Raw genomic sequence first — 23,437 nt, 5'->3', positions numbered from 1 at the left:
TGAGAGTGTAAATCTTACAGGAAGGAAGTGAATAATTTCCCAAAATCTCAAACTTACTGTTGTCACTTTGCATTTCTGGAAATGCAACATTATCAAATAAGCTATTTAGTTCCAGGTATGTAGCATCGTCGGTGGATCTCGTTGTAAACGAACATTAGATGGTGGATAAGAAATACATGTAAATATAATACATCATTAAAAACACACGGCAGTTTGGTTTAACCTACGCTTTTTTCAGTTCAAGTTTTCTACTGCTAGGAGTTTGTCCTTGTGTTGAAATTGTAAGAAAATTCGTACACATGTTTTCTACAAAATTTCCACAGAAAAATGATCAAATCCCCTAAAGATAAAATCTGGTGATGGAACATCTCATCCCTGAAGACATCTGCTAAAGTCAGTATCTGTCAAAAGGCAGGAGGAGGATATTCAGTACATGTGGCACAGGACTTTATTAAGCAGACAAGAAAATGGCTGCAAGAAATAGAAAAATGAGCAAAGCTCTTGAAATGCTGAATAATGGAGTTAATATATTGCGACAGATTAGATTGTGAAAGGATGGTATTTATGGTTTAACTCGATCTTATTCGAGATGTGTTTGCATTTCATAGCCTCAGGTTATTTCACTCTCATGAGACATGCACATCTGCAGGCCAACAAGGCGGTGCTAACAGCACCAGCGTTTATCGTGGTTACTTATGAGACACATGTCAACATTATTGGCAGTCTGATCTGTTTTCAGAAACTCTATTTACTGTATCTACCCTTGCTACGATTGGTAGGAAATAAAGTCTTGTAACTGAGAGATAAGTTGTGATATTACATCCACACATGCACAAAAAAGATGTCAGGCTGTAGGGACTGCAGAAATATTAAAGGTCCATTCAGTCAGTTAGCAAACAAAGGGACTGCCTGTTAGGGGTTCTGAGAGAGAGAGCCCTGATCACAAGTTTTTTAGTATGGTCTGAATTGAGCAGTATTGCACACTGCATGAACTTCCTGTTATTAAAGGAATGGTTCAGCACCTTGGGCTCATTCACTTCCTTGCCGAAGGTAAGCTGAGAAGATTGATAGCACTGTGTGTCTATATGGTAAATATGAAAGAACAGCCACTTGCTAGTTAGCAGAGCCAGGCTGGCTGTTTTCCCGTTTCGTCTTCATGCTAAGCTAGTTGGCTGCTTGCTGTAGCTTCATTATTAGCACACTGACATGAGAGCGGTGTGATCGTCACATCTAGCACTTGGCAAGAATGTGTTTTCCCCAAAATTTCGAACTGGTCCTTTAACTTCCTTCATATAGCCTACTCTACAGTGAATACGTGAAAGTGTTAACAATATACATCCGGCATGTTTTTATTTTCATGCTCAAAGACAACACATGCACGTTATTACACTGTTGTGACATGAAGTTTTGTGACAAATTGCCTCTCCTGGTTTTCTGGGTGTGTGTCCTTTGCTGCTCGGTGCTCTGCTCTCGTAACAAACCTGTTTTGGCAAACATGCCTTACAAATAAATTGGGCCCGACTTGACAATTTAATGCCGGTAAAAGCTGTCCAGTAAAGTTACTTCCTGTCCTCCTGGAAATGAATGAGGTGAAGAAAGAGATTTAGAAGGTGAAAGGAAAGATTTGTGGATGCCGTTCTGTGTCTAATGCGAGCGGCTGACATTCATAACCCTTTTGTTATCAGCAAGTTTCTACGTTAAGCCGAGTGCACGCACACACTGCTCTCGTGTATGTGTGTGGTCTGCTTTGTGTGGCTTGTTATTTTGTAACGTGGCTAAGAAAGGGTACAGTTGGTTGCCTTTATTTGCATCTGAAGATAGCCATGAATAAAACATTGGATCTCATTCTTACTGCTGTGTGTATGCTCATGAGTCTATGTGCATCTATTAACACAAATGAGCAATGTGCTGCCATGCTGAAACAGATGCCAGGTGTGAGCGAGAACATCTTTCAGTGCAACCGGCAACACGACTGACAAATCAACTGAAAAGGAGGAAAATAAAGCCACTTAAATTTACATTACATGCTGCAAAATTGAAATCACAATTTTCAGCTTCAAAACTATTCAATAAATTCTGCACTAGAAATTATACAAGTCTGCTAACTGGATTAGGCTTCCTCCCATTCTCCGAGTCTTCATCTCAATAATTCATTCAAGTCGAAAGTACTGTGTGAGGCCATCATACTGGCACACAGACTGCTATAATGATGAAGGGGCTATAATCATTTTTTTTCATCATTACACTCTGATCATAATTTCATGTGCATCTGATACACTGTCCAAAATCACTTACAAAGTGTCCTCAGGCAGCACGGCATCACTTCTACATCTCCAGGCGCTTTGTACTTTGGCCACTAATATTTCACATTTGCGTAATGTGTGTGTATGTGTGTTTGCATGGTGGCGCTCTCCAAAAAACACAAATTCCAATTACCTAAAATGCAAAATGAGCCATAAATTAATCTCCAAATCAACTTGTAATCCACCATATCCTCCCCGTCAATAAATCAAGCACACCCTCCCTGCAATTACCCTCCTATGATCAGGGCAGGCAGCTGGAGGGTGCGTTGAATTATGGCGTTAATAGAGGGGGACGTATCCTGGCCAGCAGGCACCGTGTTTATACCTGGACGGAGCTGCAGATTAATTTGACTATCAATCTAACTAACAGGCAGAGGGAGGGAGAGAGACAGAGAGAGAGAGAGAGAGAGCAGGCACCTGCACATGCTGAGACATTCACACACACACAGACACTCACACACAAGCACAAACACATTTCTGAGTCCGCAAGCATCTGAACACATGCTTATACAAAAGGATGTATGCAGTAGCACACAGGCTGCATTGTGTTACTTATTGAGGTCTTAAATTCTGCTTGTGCAAAGGTTTTCCACTAAATGGCAACAATTAATATTGTTTTATAGTAGTATTATGTTTTTATCAGTGGAATTTTAATGATACCCTACGTGAATCGGCCAGCTCAGCGGTGCGGTGGTTAACACTGCCGCCTCACAGCAAACAGCCGGGGCCTCTTTGTGTGGAGTTTGCATATTCTCCCCATGCCTGTGTGGGTTTTCTGCAGGTGATCCGGTTGTCTCCCACAGAACAAAGACATGCAGGTTAATTGGTGACTCTGAATTGCCTGTAGGTGAGTGTGTGAGTGTGAACGTTGTCCGTCTCTGTGTGTCAACCCTGCCAGTGACTGTCCAGGGTGTACCCCGCTTCCTGCCCAGTGTCAGCTGGCAATGGGTACAGCCCAGCGACCCTCAAGGATAAGGGGGTTCAACCAATGGTTGGAAGAAATACATTCACTATTTTTGAGTCACAGCTACTACACACATGCACTCATAACAACAGCAGGTGCAACCATGAATCATTTTATAATGATTACAAAAGCCCTTCTGTCCTTTTAATTCATTCTAAAAAAAAACAACCAAACAAACAAAAAACCTAAACTGCATCAAAATGCACTGGAACTAAAAAATCATTTCACTTTTTGATAACCAGAGTTACTAAAAAGAATGCAAACACAGACCAAGCAGCTCACACACCCTCAGAGTGACAGACACACTTACCTAAACTCACTGACACGTGAAAATCGCTCAACGCTTCAATCACCCGGCTCAGTGTTTGTTCCAAGTCAGGTCAGTGTGTGTAGTGTGTAATGTGTAGTGCGCGCATGTGTGTGTGTGTGTGTGTTATGTGTAAGTAAAACTACAACTGATGCTCTGAAGTGTAGGTGCACTGAATAAAGGGCAGCTCCTTGCACGAGTGTGTGTATGTTCCACTTGAGTGCTAATATACCTTCATGTGTGAGGTTAGCGACCTCGACCTGTGAGGCAGCGATCAATATGTGTCACTACTGATAAGCAACAACTTTACCTGCGCCCCAGCGGACACTTTAGAACACAGACGTGGACGAGAATGATCACTTTATCTACATATATTATATCTTTTATCATTCATTCTTTCTGTTAGCGTCAGTTTTGGCCAGTGCTGCTTTCTGTCTCATGCCAGAGCAGAAACACAAGGACACGCAACAAAGACATGTCACTCAGATGCACAATAGAGGAGAAAGCAAACCAGTGTAAACGCACAACTCATCCACCAACCATCCAAACCTGACAAGCATCTTTTAAACTCTCTAATAATCTATTTCCTTTAAGTTACTGTTCGATGGATTCAAAGCCAGCACTGCCTGTGTAACAACAGTACAACTTACTTACATGTGTTGTAGCAGTGCATGTAGTATTAAAAAACATTGTCATTAATTAAATGATCATAAACTAATTCCCATATGGTGAATCTGGAGCCCCAGGCAGTTGCCCACTTTGCCCTGCAGGTAAATGTTGCACTGGTGACTGCTTCCATGTGTTTATATGAAAAACTGTAGGCCTTAGGATGAACAGAACATCATGATGATTGCATGTTCGACAGAGTGCTTCGTGCAGGTTATGAATGAGTGAATGTGATTAAAAACAAAACAAAACATACAGCGTGGGGTTTAGCTTGGGTTAGGCAGCATGAAAGCCAGTGTGCGTGCGGGAAAAGCAGAGTCTGGAGTCACTTGGCCAAGGCGACTACACTACACGTGTGTGCGCTTGTGTGTGTGTGTTAGTTACTGTGTGTGGTACTGAGTGCATTTACCCCCGGGCCCGTATTTGAAATGAAGTCATGCAAACATGATTTTCTGTGAATTTATGCCCGTTCATGTATTTTTTTGTATATTTATGTGGACATGTAAATGTGTGTGCTGTATGTCCTCCAGCAATGTCAGTCCTGGACTCTGGACCATAGTGTTAATTAGAGCTTTCCTAAACATCAAGGTAGATAAAAGAGTATTTGCCAATCAATAAGCTAACTGACTACTAAGGACAAGATGCACCTTTTACTAATCAAGATGAAAACAAAGCATTCATCTTGTGGATTTCAATCCTTGTCTTTGGAACCGAGAATACTTTTGATGCGATTCACAAAATCAATTTCCCAAATGTCATTTCCTGACACTCATGTTTGACTTCATGCACCTGCAACCTTGTGGCACAATTGAATGTTGCAGCACTAATTCCTGAAGGCTTGGATTGCGCTGACTTTTCTTTGTCGACAAAAGCGTTAACCTAATTAATAATGGTAAATGTAGAGTCTCACAATCTGACTGGATCATTTTAAGATAATCGTATGCTAGTTGAAGAGGTGGAACCATGCCCATGACGGCTTTATTGAGTGAATGAGTGAAGATCTGCGTCTTCCTGAAGGACACTTAGACGATGCCTGTAGATGCTGTGGGGATCAAACTACTATGTTGGCTTTAGAGAGCAGCCTGTCTAACACTAGACCACTGACACACAGGGTGCTTGGTTTTCGCACATACTCCTCTGCCCTCCTTTCTCCTCTGTCTTAGTCCCTCCCTCCATATCTCTACCAAGCCAGATCATAATTCAGAGCAACTTAAAACCCCTTTGAACATCAAAGTGTAAAGTGTTTTTTTTTCAAGAGTGGCTAGGGCAGCAGGCATTGGCTCAAGTTGGCATGCACGGGCACATGTTGGCCCACATTGGCAAAAGAGTTGTACCGACACAATGTCTGCCAAGTCATAGAGGACTGCCAAAGCAACTTCAAATGACCGCTCTCTCCTTCTCTGCTCCTATTTCGCTCTCCACTCCTCCTTGTTTTTACTCTCCTACTGCCATTGTCTGTTTCTCTTCCACTCTCTCGCTCCCTTTCTCTTCATCTCTTTGTGTCTTTCTACCCGCTGTCTTTATCTCCTGCTCCGAGTCTGTTAATCTGATGAAGCGAAAGGTTAAACATTTGGCTGGCATTAGAAAACACCCTTGTGACAACTATGTGTGCGTTTCTTGTGCGTGAGCGTCCACAGAGAGAAGATTTATCCTCTAACGCAAAGAGAGACAGGTGGTTCAGCTTACTAGAAATACCTCAGGGGAGTAGCTGAGACAGCAAGACAGGGAGAGAGGTGCACACAACTCCAGGAAAATAAGAGGAAATGACAATTCAGTCATTAATTTAACTTCACTAACAATGGCAAATATGTTAAACCGCTCCATGGAATGTGACTGGGAATAACGCTGCCAGATTTTCAGTGGACAAACAGCAGTTAATTCTGTGCAGTCAACCACCAAGGAGCCATGCAGCCATCCACCAAGTCATCAGCAACAAGTCATCACGATCAAATCAACTATCAAAGTTGGTTTGTCAGCGACAAAATTACATGAGTGTTTTCTGATGCACTACCTCTTTCTTTATCTCCTACCTCTTTGATGAAGGTTTGGTTTGGTTAAATTTAGAGATGGACTGTAGTGAAGGCTAAAAGCAACCAACGTTGGCTGTTAATAAGAGACAGGATGCAAACTCTGGTCTCAGGTATAAAAGTCAGGCAGTTCATATGTCAAACCATCCGTCCTGAACTCCTCTCTGAGGGTTTTGTACTTAAGAGAGACATATGCAACTTTATAACCAGATACTTCAACACTGTCTCCCAAAAATCATGTTTATGCAATTTCAGTAAAATGTCAGTAAACTGTTCACTGACAACATATTTCACTTGTTGTCCTACAGTTGCACACTTGCAATAAAATATGCGTTTGTACCCACTAAAGCATAATCTAGGCCTGTAGTAGCATTGTAGCAGCTAACAATAGCTAAAGCGGTGTTAGTATTGGCAGCTAGCAGTTAACATTAACAGTATAGGTGAATCTAGCTTTATTGTCTTCTTCTGTTCCTCTTAGCAGGTAGCGGTTAGCACTTAACATTAGCTAAATGGTAGCATCGGAACTGTATTGTCGTCTTCTGTTCTTCTTAGCGATTAGCATTAGCATTAGCTAAATGGTAGCATCGGATTAGCGGTTAGCACTAGCATTAGCAATAGTTAAATGGTAGCATCGGTACTGGCCACTACCTGGAGCATCTCTGGGTCAGTTGAACGTGGCGGTGCTGTTTGGATTGTGTAGGAGCAGTGTGAACTGGCACTAGGGGGGGTGACTCTGGGACGCCGGAGTTCACTGCCTAACCTCCTGGAGGTGTAGTGGGACTAAGTAGGCGAAACACTGTTGAAGGGAGGTATCCACCTGATGACCCCCAGAGACGTGTTAGGAATCACTGCACTTTGGCAGGTATAGAGGCAGATTAGAGCTCCAAGGTTCTTCACTGAGAATGAATCCTCTTTTTGAGCACAAGTATCTTGTGTTTAAATTAACTGAGTAAAGCAGGCACTGTCAGCAGCTGGTTAAAGCTAGGGAAAGATGGCGGTCTTGGTTTAACATGGAAAAGTCCACAGCGACTGCTCTGTTTCACACAATGACCAGACACACGTTTATTTTAGTGAATGCAGGATTTAAAGCATGCATCAAGCACCTGTGTCTGTACGCCAACAGCTGCCCCCACCACCCACATATGACCGGCAGTCAGTACTTAAATTAAGCAGTAACTTCACTTGGAAAAACATTATCTGTGAACTTAATCCAATCAACAATTGTATTTCCCACCACAACCTAATTGGGAAAACTAATTATACGATTAGTTTATTATTTCACATACAAATAAACAACAACACAGTTATTCTTGTTATTACTGTGAAACGACTCTGATCACTGAGTGGAATGTAATGAACTGCCAAGGAGACATGCAGGGGAGAAAAAAAGACTCCAGAGTGCTTGTCTCCAAAGCAGCAACAATATGCTAAGTGGTTTATGGTTATTTATTTTTGCTTCATCACAAACAATTGTTCTCCCATCCTCCTACCAGACAACCACTGCTTGCTTAGTGTTTGAATGTACACAAGGCAGCCACGAGGTTTGTGTTTCACGAATAAGCAACGTAAAGCACTGCAGACTTTCCTCTGATAATTCCTGGGCCACCGGAAAGTACAATTACTGCGGAGGAGACCTATTTGACACAAAGAACAATTATAGATGAATAAACTTTAGGTTCTCGTAACTGAAAACACAGATAAGACTCCTGAGCTCCGAATGGGGAATGAAATGCAAGAAAGGCCCCTGATCAGACTTGAACTGGGGATGTTGCTGCTCATTTTCAGGCCTACAACCCTCAAACCAGCATATGAACAAACAATCCATGCCTGTGTTTTTCTGGTGGGGACATTCTTACCACTAACCCCGTCCTTTAGCCAGAGAGCTAACCGGTCAGCCAATGAGTTGGCCAGTGTGTCCGGCCAGCCTAACAACCAATTTAGCAGTCAATCATGCATTCAAACATCCAGAAAAACAGCCACCTCCACGCCAACGAACCGAACAACCACCTACTCTGCCAAGCCGAGTGTCCTGCCAAGATGTCGCCAGATGAAACCACCACACACCCACCCAGTCGGTCTGTCAGGGTTCCAATTCAAAAACTCACTGTCCCAGAGGCCAGCCATTTCTTCAGTCAATCATTTTCCCACAGAGGGAACATGTTACGTTTCCATCTACTGCGATGTGCTGAAGTGAAGAACGGGCAAAGCCAGAGGCACGACATCTCTCATCTCACGCTAACTTGTTCACTATGGAACACTCATTATTTTCTTCTCTCGGAGTGCTTCTCTAGAAGGCTGTCCTCTGTCCTTGTCATTCTTCTCTCCTTTCCCGTGTATGCGTGTGTCCCCATCTACGTTTTCACTCTCCTTCTGGCCCACTCTCAGAGATAGTCGAGTGTTGCAGGATAGGGGTTTGGTGCAAAGTCTTTCTCACAGCACTACAGCTTCAAAAGTAAACTGAGATCTCTCACTCTGCGAATCAATTCCTAGTAACGTTTGTGTGTGCGTGTGTGTACTGGGGTCTAAAATATAGTGGGTATATAGAGGGTCTCAGGTAGTCTAAGCCTGCCCTCTCCCCCTACTGAGGTCCTTATACCTGCAGAGAAAATGGATTTTTGCTTTTCTTTTCTCCTCCATTCGTTCCTCCATGTTTGTCCCTACCTTACCTTCCATCTCTCTGCACAATTCAACCTCCTTTCTCATCAGCTTCCCTCTGTTTTTTTCTTCGTCTATTTACCCTTCCTCCCATCCCTCCAATTTAAATACTTTCTCCTTGACTCTCTCTTTACCCTCTCCTCTTTCTCTCTCTTTCCCACCCACCTGCTTTCATTTCTTTCTCCTTCTCCCAGAACACATCCCTCTGTCTCCGTACCGTGTGTCTCAGATGTTATTTTCCACTTATTGTCTCCTGAGAGGGAATGTCACTCCCCTTTTAATGCTTGTTCACCTTTGGTTTACAGTGCCTCCAGGTTGTCCCCCTTTTCCAGCTTATACAAACCCACACATTACAGCAGACACAAGGGATCTGCAGTGTTTTGAAAATAAACAGGTAAAAGACAGATCCCAGCATTCCATATGAAACTTGAAGGGCACTCAGAGAGCGTAAGCCTCCGTCAAGGCCAACAGTCCACTCGTCAAAGATAAGCAAATCAGACGGCTGCTGCTCGGGGCCAGGTCGCGTGCTGGTCACAGGGTTGGCGGTTCGATCCCCACGTTCTTCCATTCACATATCAAAGTGTCAGACAAGACACTGATCCACGGGTTGCTCCCCAGTCAGTGGGGGTGTACAAGCCTGTGCATTCCTAAATGTAAGTCCCAAGCCGGACAAACAGGGAGGGTTGCATCAGGAGAGGCATCCGCCATAAAAAGTCAATGCAAAAATCAAAATATGTGTATCACAACAATTGGAGGGGGCTCGGGTTGCCTGCAAGAGATCCAATGAGCCGCTGTGGTGACCCCTAATGGGGAGCAGCCAAAAAAAAAGGAGATTGGAATTCTGTCAAAATATGGTTGTGCCTAGCTGAAGCCTCATCGTCTCAGCCGTGCATTCATTATGCACTTCCAAACTGGAAATATTTCACATACTTAGCATAAGTTTGGGAAAACACAGTCGTACACAGTCGCAACAACCAGAAAACACTTTATCATTGTGTACATATGTACAAATATCAAAGGCTGAGCAATAACATCATGAACAGGGCAGCTTATTATCACAAACAGTTGTTACGTAAAGCTGGACAGTCACGGAAAGGAGGAAATTACTTGATTACAGTATGTTAAAAATTTCAACAAACAGTGATTGGTGATATATTTGTGCAGGTGTGTGTGTGGTTTGCCCGTGGTTTCGGCTGGGAGATGTGTATGAGCGGTGAGTTCAACATTATAAGATTATAAATTCACAAATGTCAAGGAAGGAAATGGTCTTATAGATGTTTCCCCAAACACAAAAACACAAAAATACAACCATACATGTTCTGAATTCAACTCAACGAGCAAGTTAACTAATCAGCTCACTGCATTCAAACTCAGCAGAAAGAAAAGAAAAACTCACCAAAACCATCAGTTAGTCTTTTCACTGTTCCAACACTCACCAACTCAATGAAATAAACCTTAATTCACCGAATTAGATGTCAAAATATTCTGGCTCTACAGGCTGTTCCAGCTGCCTCTCTGTCATTGCTGCCAGTGCTCTCAATAGTTCTTCGTCTTAGTGGGTGCGTACTGTGCTACTGGGTTAACTCAGTACGCTGAGCCGCCGCCAAGGCCAAGTGCCCTATCTCACAATGTTTATAAAATTGAAAAACAATTCTTTTTATCTGCCTCGTAGTTTCGGATCAACTCCAAAGTTTAATGGGTTCTTCCTTGGCCCGTGCTGCACCCTTCCACCGAGTTGCATGAAAATCAGGCCAGTAGTTTTCCGATCATCCTGCTGACAGACAGACAAACAAACCAACAAACAAACCGAACTGAAAACATGACCTCCTTGGCAGAGGTAATGGAGCATAAACTTCACAGGATCGGAGGCAGCAATACGCCCCGCAGCATTGTATTCCGCAGAAAGTCATTAAAAGAAGATGAAAAACTCATTTTTACAGCCACAGCCATAAACAAGCCAGAATGGTTTAACCAGGAGTCATCATGTGTTTTCTATAGAAGATAATCGCACAGGATCATTATATTTGAAAAAGGAGACTAGCTGTTAATGGAACTTGCTCCATTATCATCATCCGTCCTCATCTATGTGCTTCTGTAAGCGTCTGAATACGAGGCAGGAAATGCAGACGCCACCATCACAGATCAAACTGTCATATCTCGGAGCTTAGACAGCACCTATATACTCAAAGATGATTACTACAGGAATGCCAGCGATATGTTGAGATTTGAATTCATGGAAACTAATGGATTGTTGAAATCAGAGCCCTCGAGAAAGACACAAGACCTGCTAATGACATTGGGAACATTTAAAGGATTTGTAAATGTCGCACTGTTGCTTCCCCAAGTAGTTTAACCCATGGTCCAACTCACGGCCACTGAGGTGACCAGAAAATCTAAAAACTGTTGTGAAAGTTGTTTATTTACAGATATAGAAGATATGGAGAAACATTAACTTCAATTTGGAGGCGTGGTTCTGGCCACCCCATGAATGTAAGTCCAATTTTCACTCCCCTCGTAGCTCCGTTTTTGGTCTCCACCAACTCCTGAGGCAGATATCCGGCTCTTTAGCTGCTAAATTCTTCCCTGCATTCACCAGCTAGCTGTTAACTGTGCTTGTCTGCTGTTTTGTGCTGAGCAGGTAGTGTGCTGTGAGTTTTTGGATTTGAAAACAGAACACATAATGACTTTTAAGGTCACAATTTTTCTTTTAATTCCTTTCAAAAAGTTGCGGGCTGGACAGCTCAACGAGGAGCTGATACCCGCGACAAAATTCTGTTAAATGATCATTCACAATAGATTTATGACTAGAACCGACACCTTTCACATTGTCGTCTGATACACTGCTATAAAATACATTTACACTATTCTTCATCCCATCTACAAAGCTGTGATTGGTTGATTGTTTCTCCAACCTGGAAAAACAGCCATCAGTGAACACCACACCTGTTTGAATCACTGAACAATCTGGAGACGGGGGCAGTGTGTCAGAGTGAAAGCTGCCTACACATTTTTGTCTTTAAACTAGAAATCTATGAACTTCATCTAATGTGCTGATGTTTCTGGACAGCTCATATTTGTCTTTATTCAGACCGACATCCTTGGTTGCTACAAAGTGACGGCAGGATGTCTTGTCGGTGACCTCGGAGAGAAGAGGATGCATCATTTTCCAGCAGCTACAAAGCTCCGGGCAGACCCAGGGCATGCCACATGAATTAAAGGAGCCTGGAAGTCTTTGTAGAGGTCATGAAAAGGATCAATGCTGAGTGTGAATGGCAATCATTTTGCCTTGGGCCAGCAAAGTTCTACGCTGTCTTTGAGAATTCACCTGAGATTTTCACCTTACAACAAGACAAAACAACAAGTAGCGCTCATATTACATTTTCCTTCATGGCCTCACAGTGGGAATGACTCCTGTGTGAACTCATCAGAACATTACCAGCCAGCATTGTCTGGACACACTGGCAGAGACCTTCCTGCCCAAAACTGGACTATCACAGAAACCTTTTTCTTAATTGCCTCAGTCTCTCAATACAACGGTGTAACTGGGCCCTGGCCTGTGTCACACACTAAGAGATGGATGCACTTGTCCAAGTTGTTTGAAATGTACAGAAGAAAAACTGCAGAGTCGGCACAACCGGTAGCAGCCACAAACAATAGAAACAGACAAAGGAAAGAGCACCAAACCGCACCAAGGAAATGACATCAGGGTACGGACTAGATTTTTATAAACAGTAGTGTGAAACTCCACTCTAATACCAGCTTTACAATAGATGGAGGTAAACAGAACCTTAATATTGTGACCTCAGACAAACACTTTAAACAGAGAAGCAAACTGCCTGCTGCAGTGGAGCGAGAGAGAGACTCAGTCACAGAGGAAGACTACAGGAAAACTATGAAAGGGACTGAGGAAAGAAAATTCTATAGAAACTTGCCATTTTCCACACACATCTATCACCACTGATAAGGCATAGACAGATGAATGGATGGAGGATATAGATGAATAGATGGATGAAGCAGGTAAGTGGATGCAAAGCAGGGTATAAAGACCAATAAAGGTTTCAGTTTTCAGTAAATCAAGGGTGTGCACACAGGAGAGGTGTAGAAACTCATTTTCACTATTTAGAGGAAAAAACACTCATCAAACTGGCCGTAGCATTAACATTAACTGCTGCCATCTTCAGTGAAAAGCCAGAAACGCTCAGAAATGGTGTGAGCTGTGTCATCTTCAAACAGACTCTTCTTCCTCACCAGTTCCTGTCTAAAACTATCCACCGCTTTAATAATAGTAAATTATAAACCCTGAGCTGGAAGTGGGGCTTCCTTCTTGGGGTATTGAACATTTCCTACTGATCACTTTGCAATCTGTGCAGTTTGTGGCACAAAAACAGCTTTTCATGTTGACATCCACATAAGCTGTCCGTCAATATGGTTTGTTTTCTACCCGCTCAATCACATGTAGACATCACCTGGAGACCCGCATGCAGCGAAACAGTGACATAATGAGACAGATTCAAGACTAAACAGCCTCCTTGGCCATCCTGACGTGGCTGTTCCACTGTCCAATATATATATTGTGTCTACTCTTGTTTCTCCTATAATTTACTGTTGATGACTGTCACCAAAACGAACCATTTATAGTGATTTGCAAAATGTGTCAGCTGCGTGAGTGTCACGCTGAAACATCACACCAATTCCTGGAAAGTTGACACATTCTAGAGAAGATTCATTGTTGAACCTTGGCAGCATATGGAGATAAATGAAGCATCAAACTGCACATAGTAACATTTTTACATAAGATTACACCTGCTGTATCTATCTAAGGTAGGTGAGATAAATCTGATGTTTTCATTGTCCCTGCATAAGCCCAACTTCACCTCACGTCAGTCATGTCAGGTGGAAATGTGAAACTAATCCTGAAAAATTTGCTTTTATCTCAAGGTGCAGTGGGTGGATATAAAGGGCAACATATGAAGGTTTCCTTATAATAGCAAAAATAATACATATCAGATCAAGGCTAATAAATACATATATTCTCCCATAGGCTTTCCAGCTGGTAGCTCCCTACTAGGATACGAGGTGCTGTGCCTCTATGCAGGCGTGCCTGTGTGTGAGTGTGTGTGTGTTAATAAGAGACCCTGAGACAATGACAGACACCAAGCCCTAATTAGGTTGTCATGCTGAGAGAGCGAGGGAAAGACAGAAAGAGAGGGAGAGAGAGCTTATTAAGGAGGATAGGTGTCAAGCTCTGGCAGGGAAAGGAGGTGGGAGGAGAGCACAGGAGGGGGAGGATGAGGGGGAGGGTGATGAGGGGAGGTAAAGAAAATCGGTTGCAGACAGGGAGAAGGAGGAGGAGTGGGAGAGTGAGAAGGGGAGGACAATGGGAGAGGAGCAGCAGGCTAACGGAGAAAAACAGGAGATGCGGGAGAAAGCGGCGTGGAGGACGGAGGCAGCTGGTGAGATGAAGCGAGATCAGATTAGGTGTGGGAGAAAAAAGGAGTAGGAGGGAGGAGGTGATGGAGAAAAGGCGCAAAGGGAAAGAAACAGGAGACAGTGAAGGTGGCGATGGCACCGGCGGCAGAGGAGGAAGACAAAATCAAGTCGAGAGGGGAGATGGTGATTTATGGCACACGGCAAGAGGAGAGCTGTCCTCTAGTGCAACCGGCTTGTAGAGTTTCAGAGGCAGATGATGGAAGGAGTGAAACACAGATGGAAAATTACCTCAAGTAGGTTTGTCCCCTTTGGTTAAAGAAGACTTCTGGTTAATGACAACTTGGCTCATCATTCCAATCAGTAATGATGACATACTCACCACGTAGTGACTGAGATACAGGAAAATGGCGGGTGCGGTTGTCAACAAACCGAGAGTTTAGCATGATTATCTAAACTAGGCGAATACAGAGCTTTCAACCACATCGCATAGCTTTCATCAGCAGCTCACACAGTTGCCATGGAGACAGCCTAGCTGTCATCACATATTGTACATATATATTATCTTAGATTTTGTTACATATACGGCCACCTGTGTGACTGAAGCTCCATACGTCACGCATGATGACGGCTGAGCTTTCTCAATGACAAATGACACACCTGCATCCACTGGTGAAGGCTGTGAGATCTGGTTTAAAGCTCTGGAAAGTGGGCCTTCTATATGCTTTTTTCTTTTATGAAAAGATCGAATTTATGGTGAAACTGAATTATCATTTCTCAAGAGGCCACATCCTCCACCACCGGCAGCGAAAGGATTTGTGGGAAAACGCAGCCTTAATGTTAAGAAATACTCGTCCTGCCGGTGGCAGAGCACACTGAGTTCCACCGGGGTGTTAAATGAGTTTATCTTCTATAACTGGATAAAAGTGAAAGGGGACATCGAGACCCCCCTAAAGCTGTCAAAATAAACTTAAATTCAACATAAATCATTTCAAATGCCTGTCTGAAAATAAAGACATAAATCAGCCAGGTGGAAAAAAAAGCTAAATTTTCCTTTAAGGTTATTCGTTCTATTAAAACAACAAAAATCAAGATAGCAGGATACTCAAAAGTAAGCAGGAATAAGCTCTTCCCTGTGGGCACTGGCTGACTGGAGGCAAAATATTTACTTTCCAAAGATTTACAAGAGCCCATATTTTAATTCAGTTCATCACACGCATGCACGCATGCACACACGCGCGCACACACACACCTTTCACTTGCAGGTAAAGAAGACTGTAAGCCTTGTTCTAGGCTACAAAGCCATGGTGCACACAAGTCAGTACCCCACTACCCCTGCTGTTGACACAGCACACTCACACACACACGCACACACACACACACACACACACAAGCACACTCTCTCTCACACACACACACACACACACACACACACACACACACACACACACACACACACATATCCCTGAAGGGCCACAAAGGACTCAGGCCAAATTCTGCTGTGGTGCCAACAGCCATATTGTAAATATTCAATTTACTAAACTGGCAGCATTCCACAAAACTAGCAGGGCAAATATGCAGGTGTACACACACACACACACACACACACACACACACACACTCCTCTGCAATATCTAGACACAGGAGGAAGTTCGATATTCTAAACAGACCTCAGCACATGGAATGAAGTCATGATGAAAACATTTTACTGCTATAAAAGACAAACTCCTAATGTGCTACCGACTGACTGAAAGAAATGGCAGATATTCATGATGAATATCTCAGAATTCTAATGATAAAACTGTGATGATGGAAATACAACCCATCTGCGTTTTGAAATATTGATTAGTGAGGGCAGGGGGCGGCAAAATGGATACGGGTTTTGAATAAAACCCTGCACTCTTTATTCAAACACCATACATGCTGCTGCTTTTTGCCACTGCAATGTAAATGGGCCACCCGGGTAGAGGCAGAACGCTCAGAGTCAGAAATCTATTCCAAGGCTGTTCCCATGTGATGAAATCAACAATACCGAAGCAACTCCAGGAGCACTGCTGCATGTCAGAGTTGGGCCAAAAATATTTTCTTTGCATGCTGGTAAAATCCTTGCTGTGCTTATGTAGTCTTATGAAGCAAATGTGCTGTGGCTAGAAGTGAAACTTCAAAATAAAGTCTGTGTTTCGCTCAGTGCACTTTGACCTAGCTCCCATCTGGGGAGAGGATCAGCATTTATGTGATATTCACGTTATGTTATGCATCCAGCAGAGCAGGAAGAATCCTAAACTGTGCTTCCTCGGAGAATCAAGGCAAAACATTTTTTTAGTTATTTTATTTCAAGGTTGACTCATGACAGTGTCAAGATACTGGTCAAAATGGTATGTGAAGTTGCCTGCTCAGGTTACCTTAACACACAGGTGTAGAATCCATTGTCTTCCATTTCAGCAGATCTGAACCAGATGGAGTCGTCTTCCTTACTCAGCCTGTGGCCTGAGAAGATGATTGGCTCCTGAGGGACACCAGACAGAGACAAGGCCCGAGCAATACTCAAATAATAACTCTCACTTTAGTGTTTTATTGAAAGAGAGATCTAATAGAATTACAGTCAGAACAGAATGTATAACATTGAGTGGAAGATGTATTAAGTAATACTGCTATCTGTGAGATGCACATTACGTGCATCATCAGGTCTAAATGTAATCCTGCTAAATCCTGTTTTACCATTCAGATAGAATCCACTGTTCTGTTATAGCACATGGAAGCCCAGCATGATTTATCAGTCCCTCTAGTTTCTGTGTATTGGCCATGACTCAAAAAAAAGCAGGCCCAAAGGAAGTAACGGTCAGAGTCTTGGTGTGGATCCCAATTATACACTCAGTACTGTATACTGTGTGGACAATACACTGATCTTTACAGTAGACTGAGTTTGCAGGTAGTATGGAAAAGTATAATCATACTTGCATACCTTTTTATAGGAACAGGGAATTTAGGAGTAGTACTTGAGTAGTCGCTTTTCCAGTGATATTATGAGTGATATTAAGTCCTCAAAACCTGCTTAGAACTAGTCCATAACATAGAGTTTATGTTGCAAATCCAACTAATCCTAAACCAGAAATCTTTTGCAATGTAGCTTCTGGCCACTAGTGGCAGCATCGACCACAGCACTCTAACCGGAGAGAGAGGAGGAGTTTCTGAGTTTCCAATTTGTAATGACTTGAACGGAAAAGACTTTTTCAGTCTCAATAAATCATTTTTCTTTTGTTGCTTTCACCTCTCCTTCTCCTCAGTCTTGTTGTCTACTTTGTGTTCTTCCATTATTGAAGATTTCTGAATCAATGGGTGACTTTCACTGAGTGAATAATCAGGGCTGTTCTGTTTCATTAAATATGGCAAACGAATAATTGTAAATAGAAATAATAAAATATCTTTTAATCTAACTATTCAATTTCAAAAATGAAAAAAAGCATATCGCTGTCAGTGTTGACCTTCCGTAGCCACCTGCTTCCTCTCTTTCCTCCCTCGTGAGCCATTATTCCACGTGATCTCACCTCTGCATCTCCTTTGTTCTTGTACCAGATGAGGCGCAGCTTGGCGTTGGTGGCCATGGTGTAGTTGGTTCGGATGTAGCTGTAGAACAAGGCACATTTCACCCGAACGGGCTCGCCGGCCAGAACGTGGTACTCCTTCAGATCCACAGACCAGTCTATGCATCCATCCACTGCGAGGAGAGACAAGAGAGGCAGAGAAACGTTGAGAACGTGGTGATAGATGTACAGTTTATTGGCCATTATGCAGTGAACGCACTACAAATACAAGCCTGCAGGGGAGGAACGCTGATGGGAACAGAGTCAGGAACTCAAACAGGCTGGGAAGCAAAACATGAACAATCATCAAAAATGCTTCTTTAAGACTCACTAGAAGATATAACAGTATCCTTTTTATATGAAAATGCTTGACAGGGAGAAAAAGAGAGCGAGAATGAGAGACGGAAAGAGAAAGAGTGAGTGACAGGGAGATTGTTTTATCTTGTTTCTTTGCAACATTGTTCTTCACATCCAGGGCAATAAAATGTTGAAAATGAATTTGAGAGAGGGAGCGTGCATTGTCTAATGTGAGCATGTTGGAGGGAGGAACAGTGCACACACAGAGAAAATGTTCCACTTTCTGTATGTCAAAGGCACAAACAGATACATGATTTAACAGTGTAGGAGTGGTAGCTGAACACCTGAAAGACACAATCAAAAGAAATTACTGCACTTTTAAAACCAAATGTTATAATATATTACTATAAATGTACTGCTTCCCTTTATATATTGCTTGAAACTGAAAGAGAGAGAAGAAGCAGTAATGGCAGAAAATTGGACAATAGAGATTCAGAGGAATACAAGAAGAGGAGGCGATCGAGACCAGATGAAAGGAGAGAAAAGCAGAGAGGAAGTGTGCGGCGGCGATGTCGGGGTGAGATCAGGTCACCCGGAACGAACAGAAAACAAGTTGTAGATGGAAGACAAGTAGAAGCTGGTGAGACGTAGAGGTCAGGACAGAGAATGACAAGGAGCTTTCCCAAATGGACTTCCCTCCTCCCCTGGCCCCTCCCCCCCATCTCCCTCTCCACCGCTTCTCTTTCTCGCTTTTCTCTCCGTTCTCAGCTCGTCTGCGTTTTTTCCCCTCATGGTCTGAGGCTCAGATAGATGTGCTCTGTTTTAACTGAAGCCCGCAGGCCTTCCCACTGAATTACAGCCTCTACCCTGCAGCAGTGAAGCCTCTGGATCTGTCATCTGACCAAAAATACCTCCGCAGCCTCACAACCTTATTGTTTTCCTCTTCTTTCTTGACTATGCAATAACCAGTGGGTATATGAGGGGTGTAAACAAACACAAGCCCATTATTTGAATATGAACAGATAATGCTTTGTGAAAAAATCAAACATTATATACTCCTTATATCCTAAAAATCATCAGATTCAGGCTTTTTCTTCAGAAGCAAATATAATCCAGGTGATGGTTGTGCAGCAGCAGCAGGACTTGCTGGATGCAGATGTGCCAAAATGTAACCAAGTATGCTAAAGGCGAACAACTCACAGGTGTAGACAGATTTCAGTTTGATTTTCAGACATGCGGCAGGGCCTATCAGACATGTTGTGCGCTGCAGGATGAAGCTTGACTCTGCTGCACAGGTGTTATTTTTAAACTGCCTGCACCTTACACCACTTGGCAGTCAATGCAAAATGGTGGGCTGAAGTTAGGGACCGTCTCAAAAGTGCCAGCAGAATGAGCCAAGAGAGCGTTGCGTTTTTTTAAAATAGTCATTCTATTTTCATCTGGACCTCCGACACTGCATGTTAAAACTCCTTGAAAAGGCAGCGTGACCCAGTGAGCCACTATGGCCCATTTTATGTCAGTAGTGTTCTTTTTTTTTGTTTTAGTTTTTTAAACAGACATTTTACACCAAATTTACATCCATTCAGGCCTCCCCCATTATAAGCTGCAGTTGTGTATAAAAAGAAAAATGATGGAAGTTTGTCTTGGAATGAAATCCTGATTTGTACGCTCACACTGTTAGAACCCCCAGCTCTCCTACCTCCAGTCGTTTCCAACCAAACCAGCTTTTATTCAGTTTACACTCTCTCTTTCTGAGGTAGGGTTCAAGTAGCATGAAGTCCCATGTTGAGTTTCTGCCCCCTGCTGAAGTGCCCAGTCAGAAGTCAGACATTGGATGCTGGACGCAAACTGTTACCGTGGCTACCACTGAAAATCCAAATAAATATATTATAGTACTCTGTACACTGTATCAAGCGTAATTTGTGTTGAGTTGAATCACTATCAGAGATTTAAAGACTTTATTTGCATGAGTTTGTGGTGCAAATTTACACCCACGCACTTAATTGGTTACATTTATAGATTTAGCAATATGTATTAAATCATATAGAGGCAGGAGAGATATACTGACGTGGGCACACACGCGGATTTATTGCACACACAATCACTCTCTCACCCTCACAAATGATTTAGGGCTCTTCAATGTGTCTCACTGAGTCTCTCTCTCTCTCACTCACACACACACACACACACACACACACAGTAGTAACAGAAGTCATTGAATCATTGACAAGGTTGGCACACATTAAGATGACTATAGTCATAAAAGCTCACTGTGTGTGTGTGTGTGTGTGTGTGTGTGTGTGTGTGTGTGTGTGTTGTAGCATGAGTAAAATTGTGTATTTTAACGTTTGCATTTGTATGTGGTTTGAATGGCACTGGAAATGTTTGTGTGTGTGTGTGTGCGTGTGCGTGTGCGTGTAGAAAATTAAGTAATGAATAGACCAGTCTGACTCGGTGGTTGTAAATTAATGAGCTGACACAAATTGAAGGTGTGAGTGCAGTCCATTCAACAGCAAACACACACACACAGACACACGCACACAGAGACACACACACATACACACACACATAGAGATACACCCGGGGCATTACATTAATAGAAAATCACATTAGTTTGGTCTACTGGACTAATGCCTTTTGTTTCAGACAATGTTTAACTCAGGTCAGGCACGCCCACACACACACCTCCACGCTCACACATTCATACACACACTCAAACGCATTAGAAAGACGGGGCCATATGTAGCTGCAGGTCATAACCAAAGCAAACTCCCAATAATTCATTCATCACTGCTTCTACACGTGCTTGTGCATGTGTATTAATCTGTGTAGGTGAGTGGCTGTGCATGAGTGAGTGCGTGTAAATAAGCCTGCAGTGTGTGTGTGTGTGTGTATGTGTGTGTGTGGATGACTGCAGCTGCATGTGTTGGTAGACATATTAAATGTGTGGGTGAGGTTGAGCATGGGAAAATATATCATTCCCGTCAGCTCTATCTGCATATGGAGGCGCCCAATGAAAATAACCCTGGATAAATGGCAAAGTTTCAGAGTCTGGAAAAGTGCAGACTATTGGGCGAAGCACATGCACAGTCGGAGGTATGCACACAAACACACACACACATGCACACACACCTAAATACTGGGTTAGACTACTTCTTTTTTCCTTCGGCTGACACAATTTTGTCATGAAGCTTTCTCCAGAACTGAGTCTGAAACTAAAATATACCAACAAAAATGCTAAGAATAAAGCTGTTCTGTCCCCTCTCTGTGATGCTGATCTTTGAAGAGACATACATATATACACAAATGCCATCTGTTTAACTTGGTGTTATAGTAGTGTAACTTTATTTAGTCATGCTCAAGTGTTTCCACAGCAAACACAAGAAAAGCTAAATGACTTGCAGAGAATTCATCTTCCTCTGCCTTGTTTCAGTTTCACTGGACACAAATTACATTATCTCTAGAAGAATATTACACTTAGGTTTTTTGAGGCTAAAGAGACGTCAAGATTTTTTTCGTTGTGGCTATACTTTCAAAGTGAGTTCCTGGAAGGAACACTGTAGACTTATTTGAATATCATAACTCAAACCTTTTTGTTTAATAGCAAAAGAGTTGTCGCGGCACTGTAGAGGATACTGTCTGATGGCAATAAAAGGGCGTATGTAATGTGTAATGTGTGTGTGAAGTTTGCAGCTACAGTATCTATGTCTCTTGATTTTAGCTGAAAATGCTGCCAAGCCATGATGAATGGCTGTAAAGAGACAAATTGAGATGTTTTACACAGTGTGATTAGCATGTAGTGGAAAAACTGTCATTTGAGTGATGAGTGCATTTTCCTGCAAACCCTTCTGAACTATGTCATCTTGTTGGGTGATGTTACATACTTGTCGCCTTTTAACTGATGTTTCATGAGAGTGGAGGTGGTGGAGAGGTGGAATGGATCAGCCTGCCAGCTGTCCCTGTCCATGGTGCTGAACTTCACGCTGCAGCCAGTGAAACTTGTGGGACATGATATTAAGCAAAGGGAAGCTGTTCCCCCATTCTGTGAATGATAACAAACATGAACTCACTAAGTCAATGCAAAATGTGGATTAACTGTGGAGGACTGACCATTGAATCTCTTCATCTAGCCATAAAAGCTATTTAACTCTATACTAATAATCTTAAAACTAAGTGACTAAGTGCTTCTATCATCTGCCCAAAGGTTGAATCCTTGTGTTGTTATAAAGTAATAAAATTATAATTTTATTGAGTGTGGGTTTCCCTTAAAGACTACTAATGACATGAAATGAAAATACAGTGATGCTAACAATAATAGGCGTATATGTTTTATCATATTTGATAGGAGGTCTGTGAGCTATGTAGTTTGGTCAGGCTGCAGCATTATTTCGTTCAGGCCTGTCACTCAAACATAAAGCCCTTCAGAGCCTGCACCATGTCTGCACGCCTCCCACAATCCCCTGCAATACCGCTACAGCGGCTGCCATAATAACAGCTTGACCTGACTCCCCTGCACACACACACGTGCACACACATGCACACACGCAGACAGGTAATGATCCCGACATTCGCAAACAGGTTCAAAAACACATGCACGCTCACTTAAAAAAAAAAACAGAGGAATGGGGTAAGAAAGACACAGAGAAACAGGCCATACAGTCCAAAATGAGACAGCAAGTACACACAGTGACACACAAGCGCACACACACGCACACACACACACACAAACAAGTTTATCAACACTGCAGGGCAATTTACACCCAGGTGAGAGGGAAGGAACAGAGGGAAAGAAAAGGAGAGAAAAACAGAGAGAGAGAGAGAGAGAGAGAGAGAGAGAGAAGGAGGGAGAGAGGGAGAGAGAGAGAGAGAATCCACAATTTGGCTCAGTGTTTTGTGCTGATGTTCAATTTCAGCACACAGCCTACTTGATGGTTACTTCTTTTCACTGAACACATTTTATGAGAATAGGCTGTAGCCTCAATAGAGCTTTATATATATGGTGAGAGGACATACTGTATGTGTGTGTGTATGTGTGTGTGTGTGCATGAAAAATAGCAAGAAGAAGCATGAGAGAGAGAGTGTGCCATTTTCAAAATGACTCCTCAAAATGAGTTGCACTCCTGCACAAATCAGTGGAGTTTACGCTATACACATGCACACAGGCACGCACACACACACACACACGCACACGCACAGACAAACACACACAA

General features: G+C 42.7%; 1 protein-coding gene across 1 annotated transcript in view; it reads right to left on the bottom strand.

The window, feature by feature from the left end:
• Positions 1 to 23,437, bottom strand: part of il1rapl2 (interleukin 1 receptor accessory protein-like 2) — a 329,417-nt gene that overhangs the window by 142,200 nt on the left and 163,780 nt on the right. The window contains exons 2-3 of the mRNA XM_041944223.1: positions 17,895 to 18,064; positions 16,752 to 16,855 (exon numbers count right to left, since the gene is read on the bottom strand). Of these exons, the coding sequence (XP_041800157.1) occupies positions 16,752 to 16,855; positions 17,895 to 18,064 (274 nt within the window). The remainder of the gene's footprint in view (positions 1 to 16,751; positions 16,856 to 17,894; positions 18,065 to 23,437) is intronic.

This window comes from Chelmon rostratus, chromosome 9, assembly GCF_017976325.1.
Source record: "Chelmon rostratus isolate fCheRos1 chromosome 9, fCheRos1.pri, whole genome shotgun sequence".
NCBI classification, from domain to species: domain Eukaryota; kingdom Metazoa; phylum Chordata; class Actinopteri; order Chaetodontiformes; family Chaetodontidae; genus Chelmon; species Chelmon rostratus.
The sequence above is the reverse complement of the archived record's forward strand: the minus strand, read 5'-3'. Positions and strand labels throughout refer to the sequence as shown.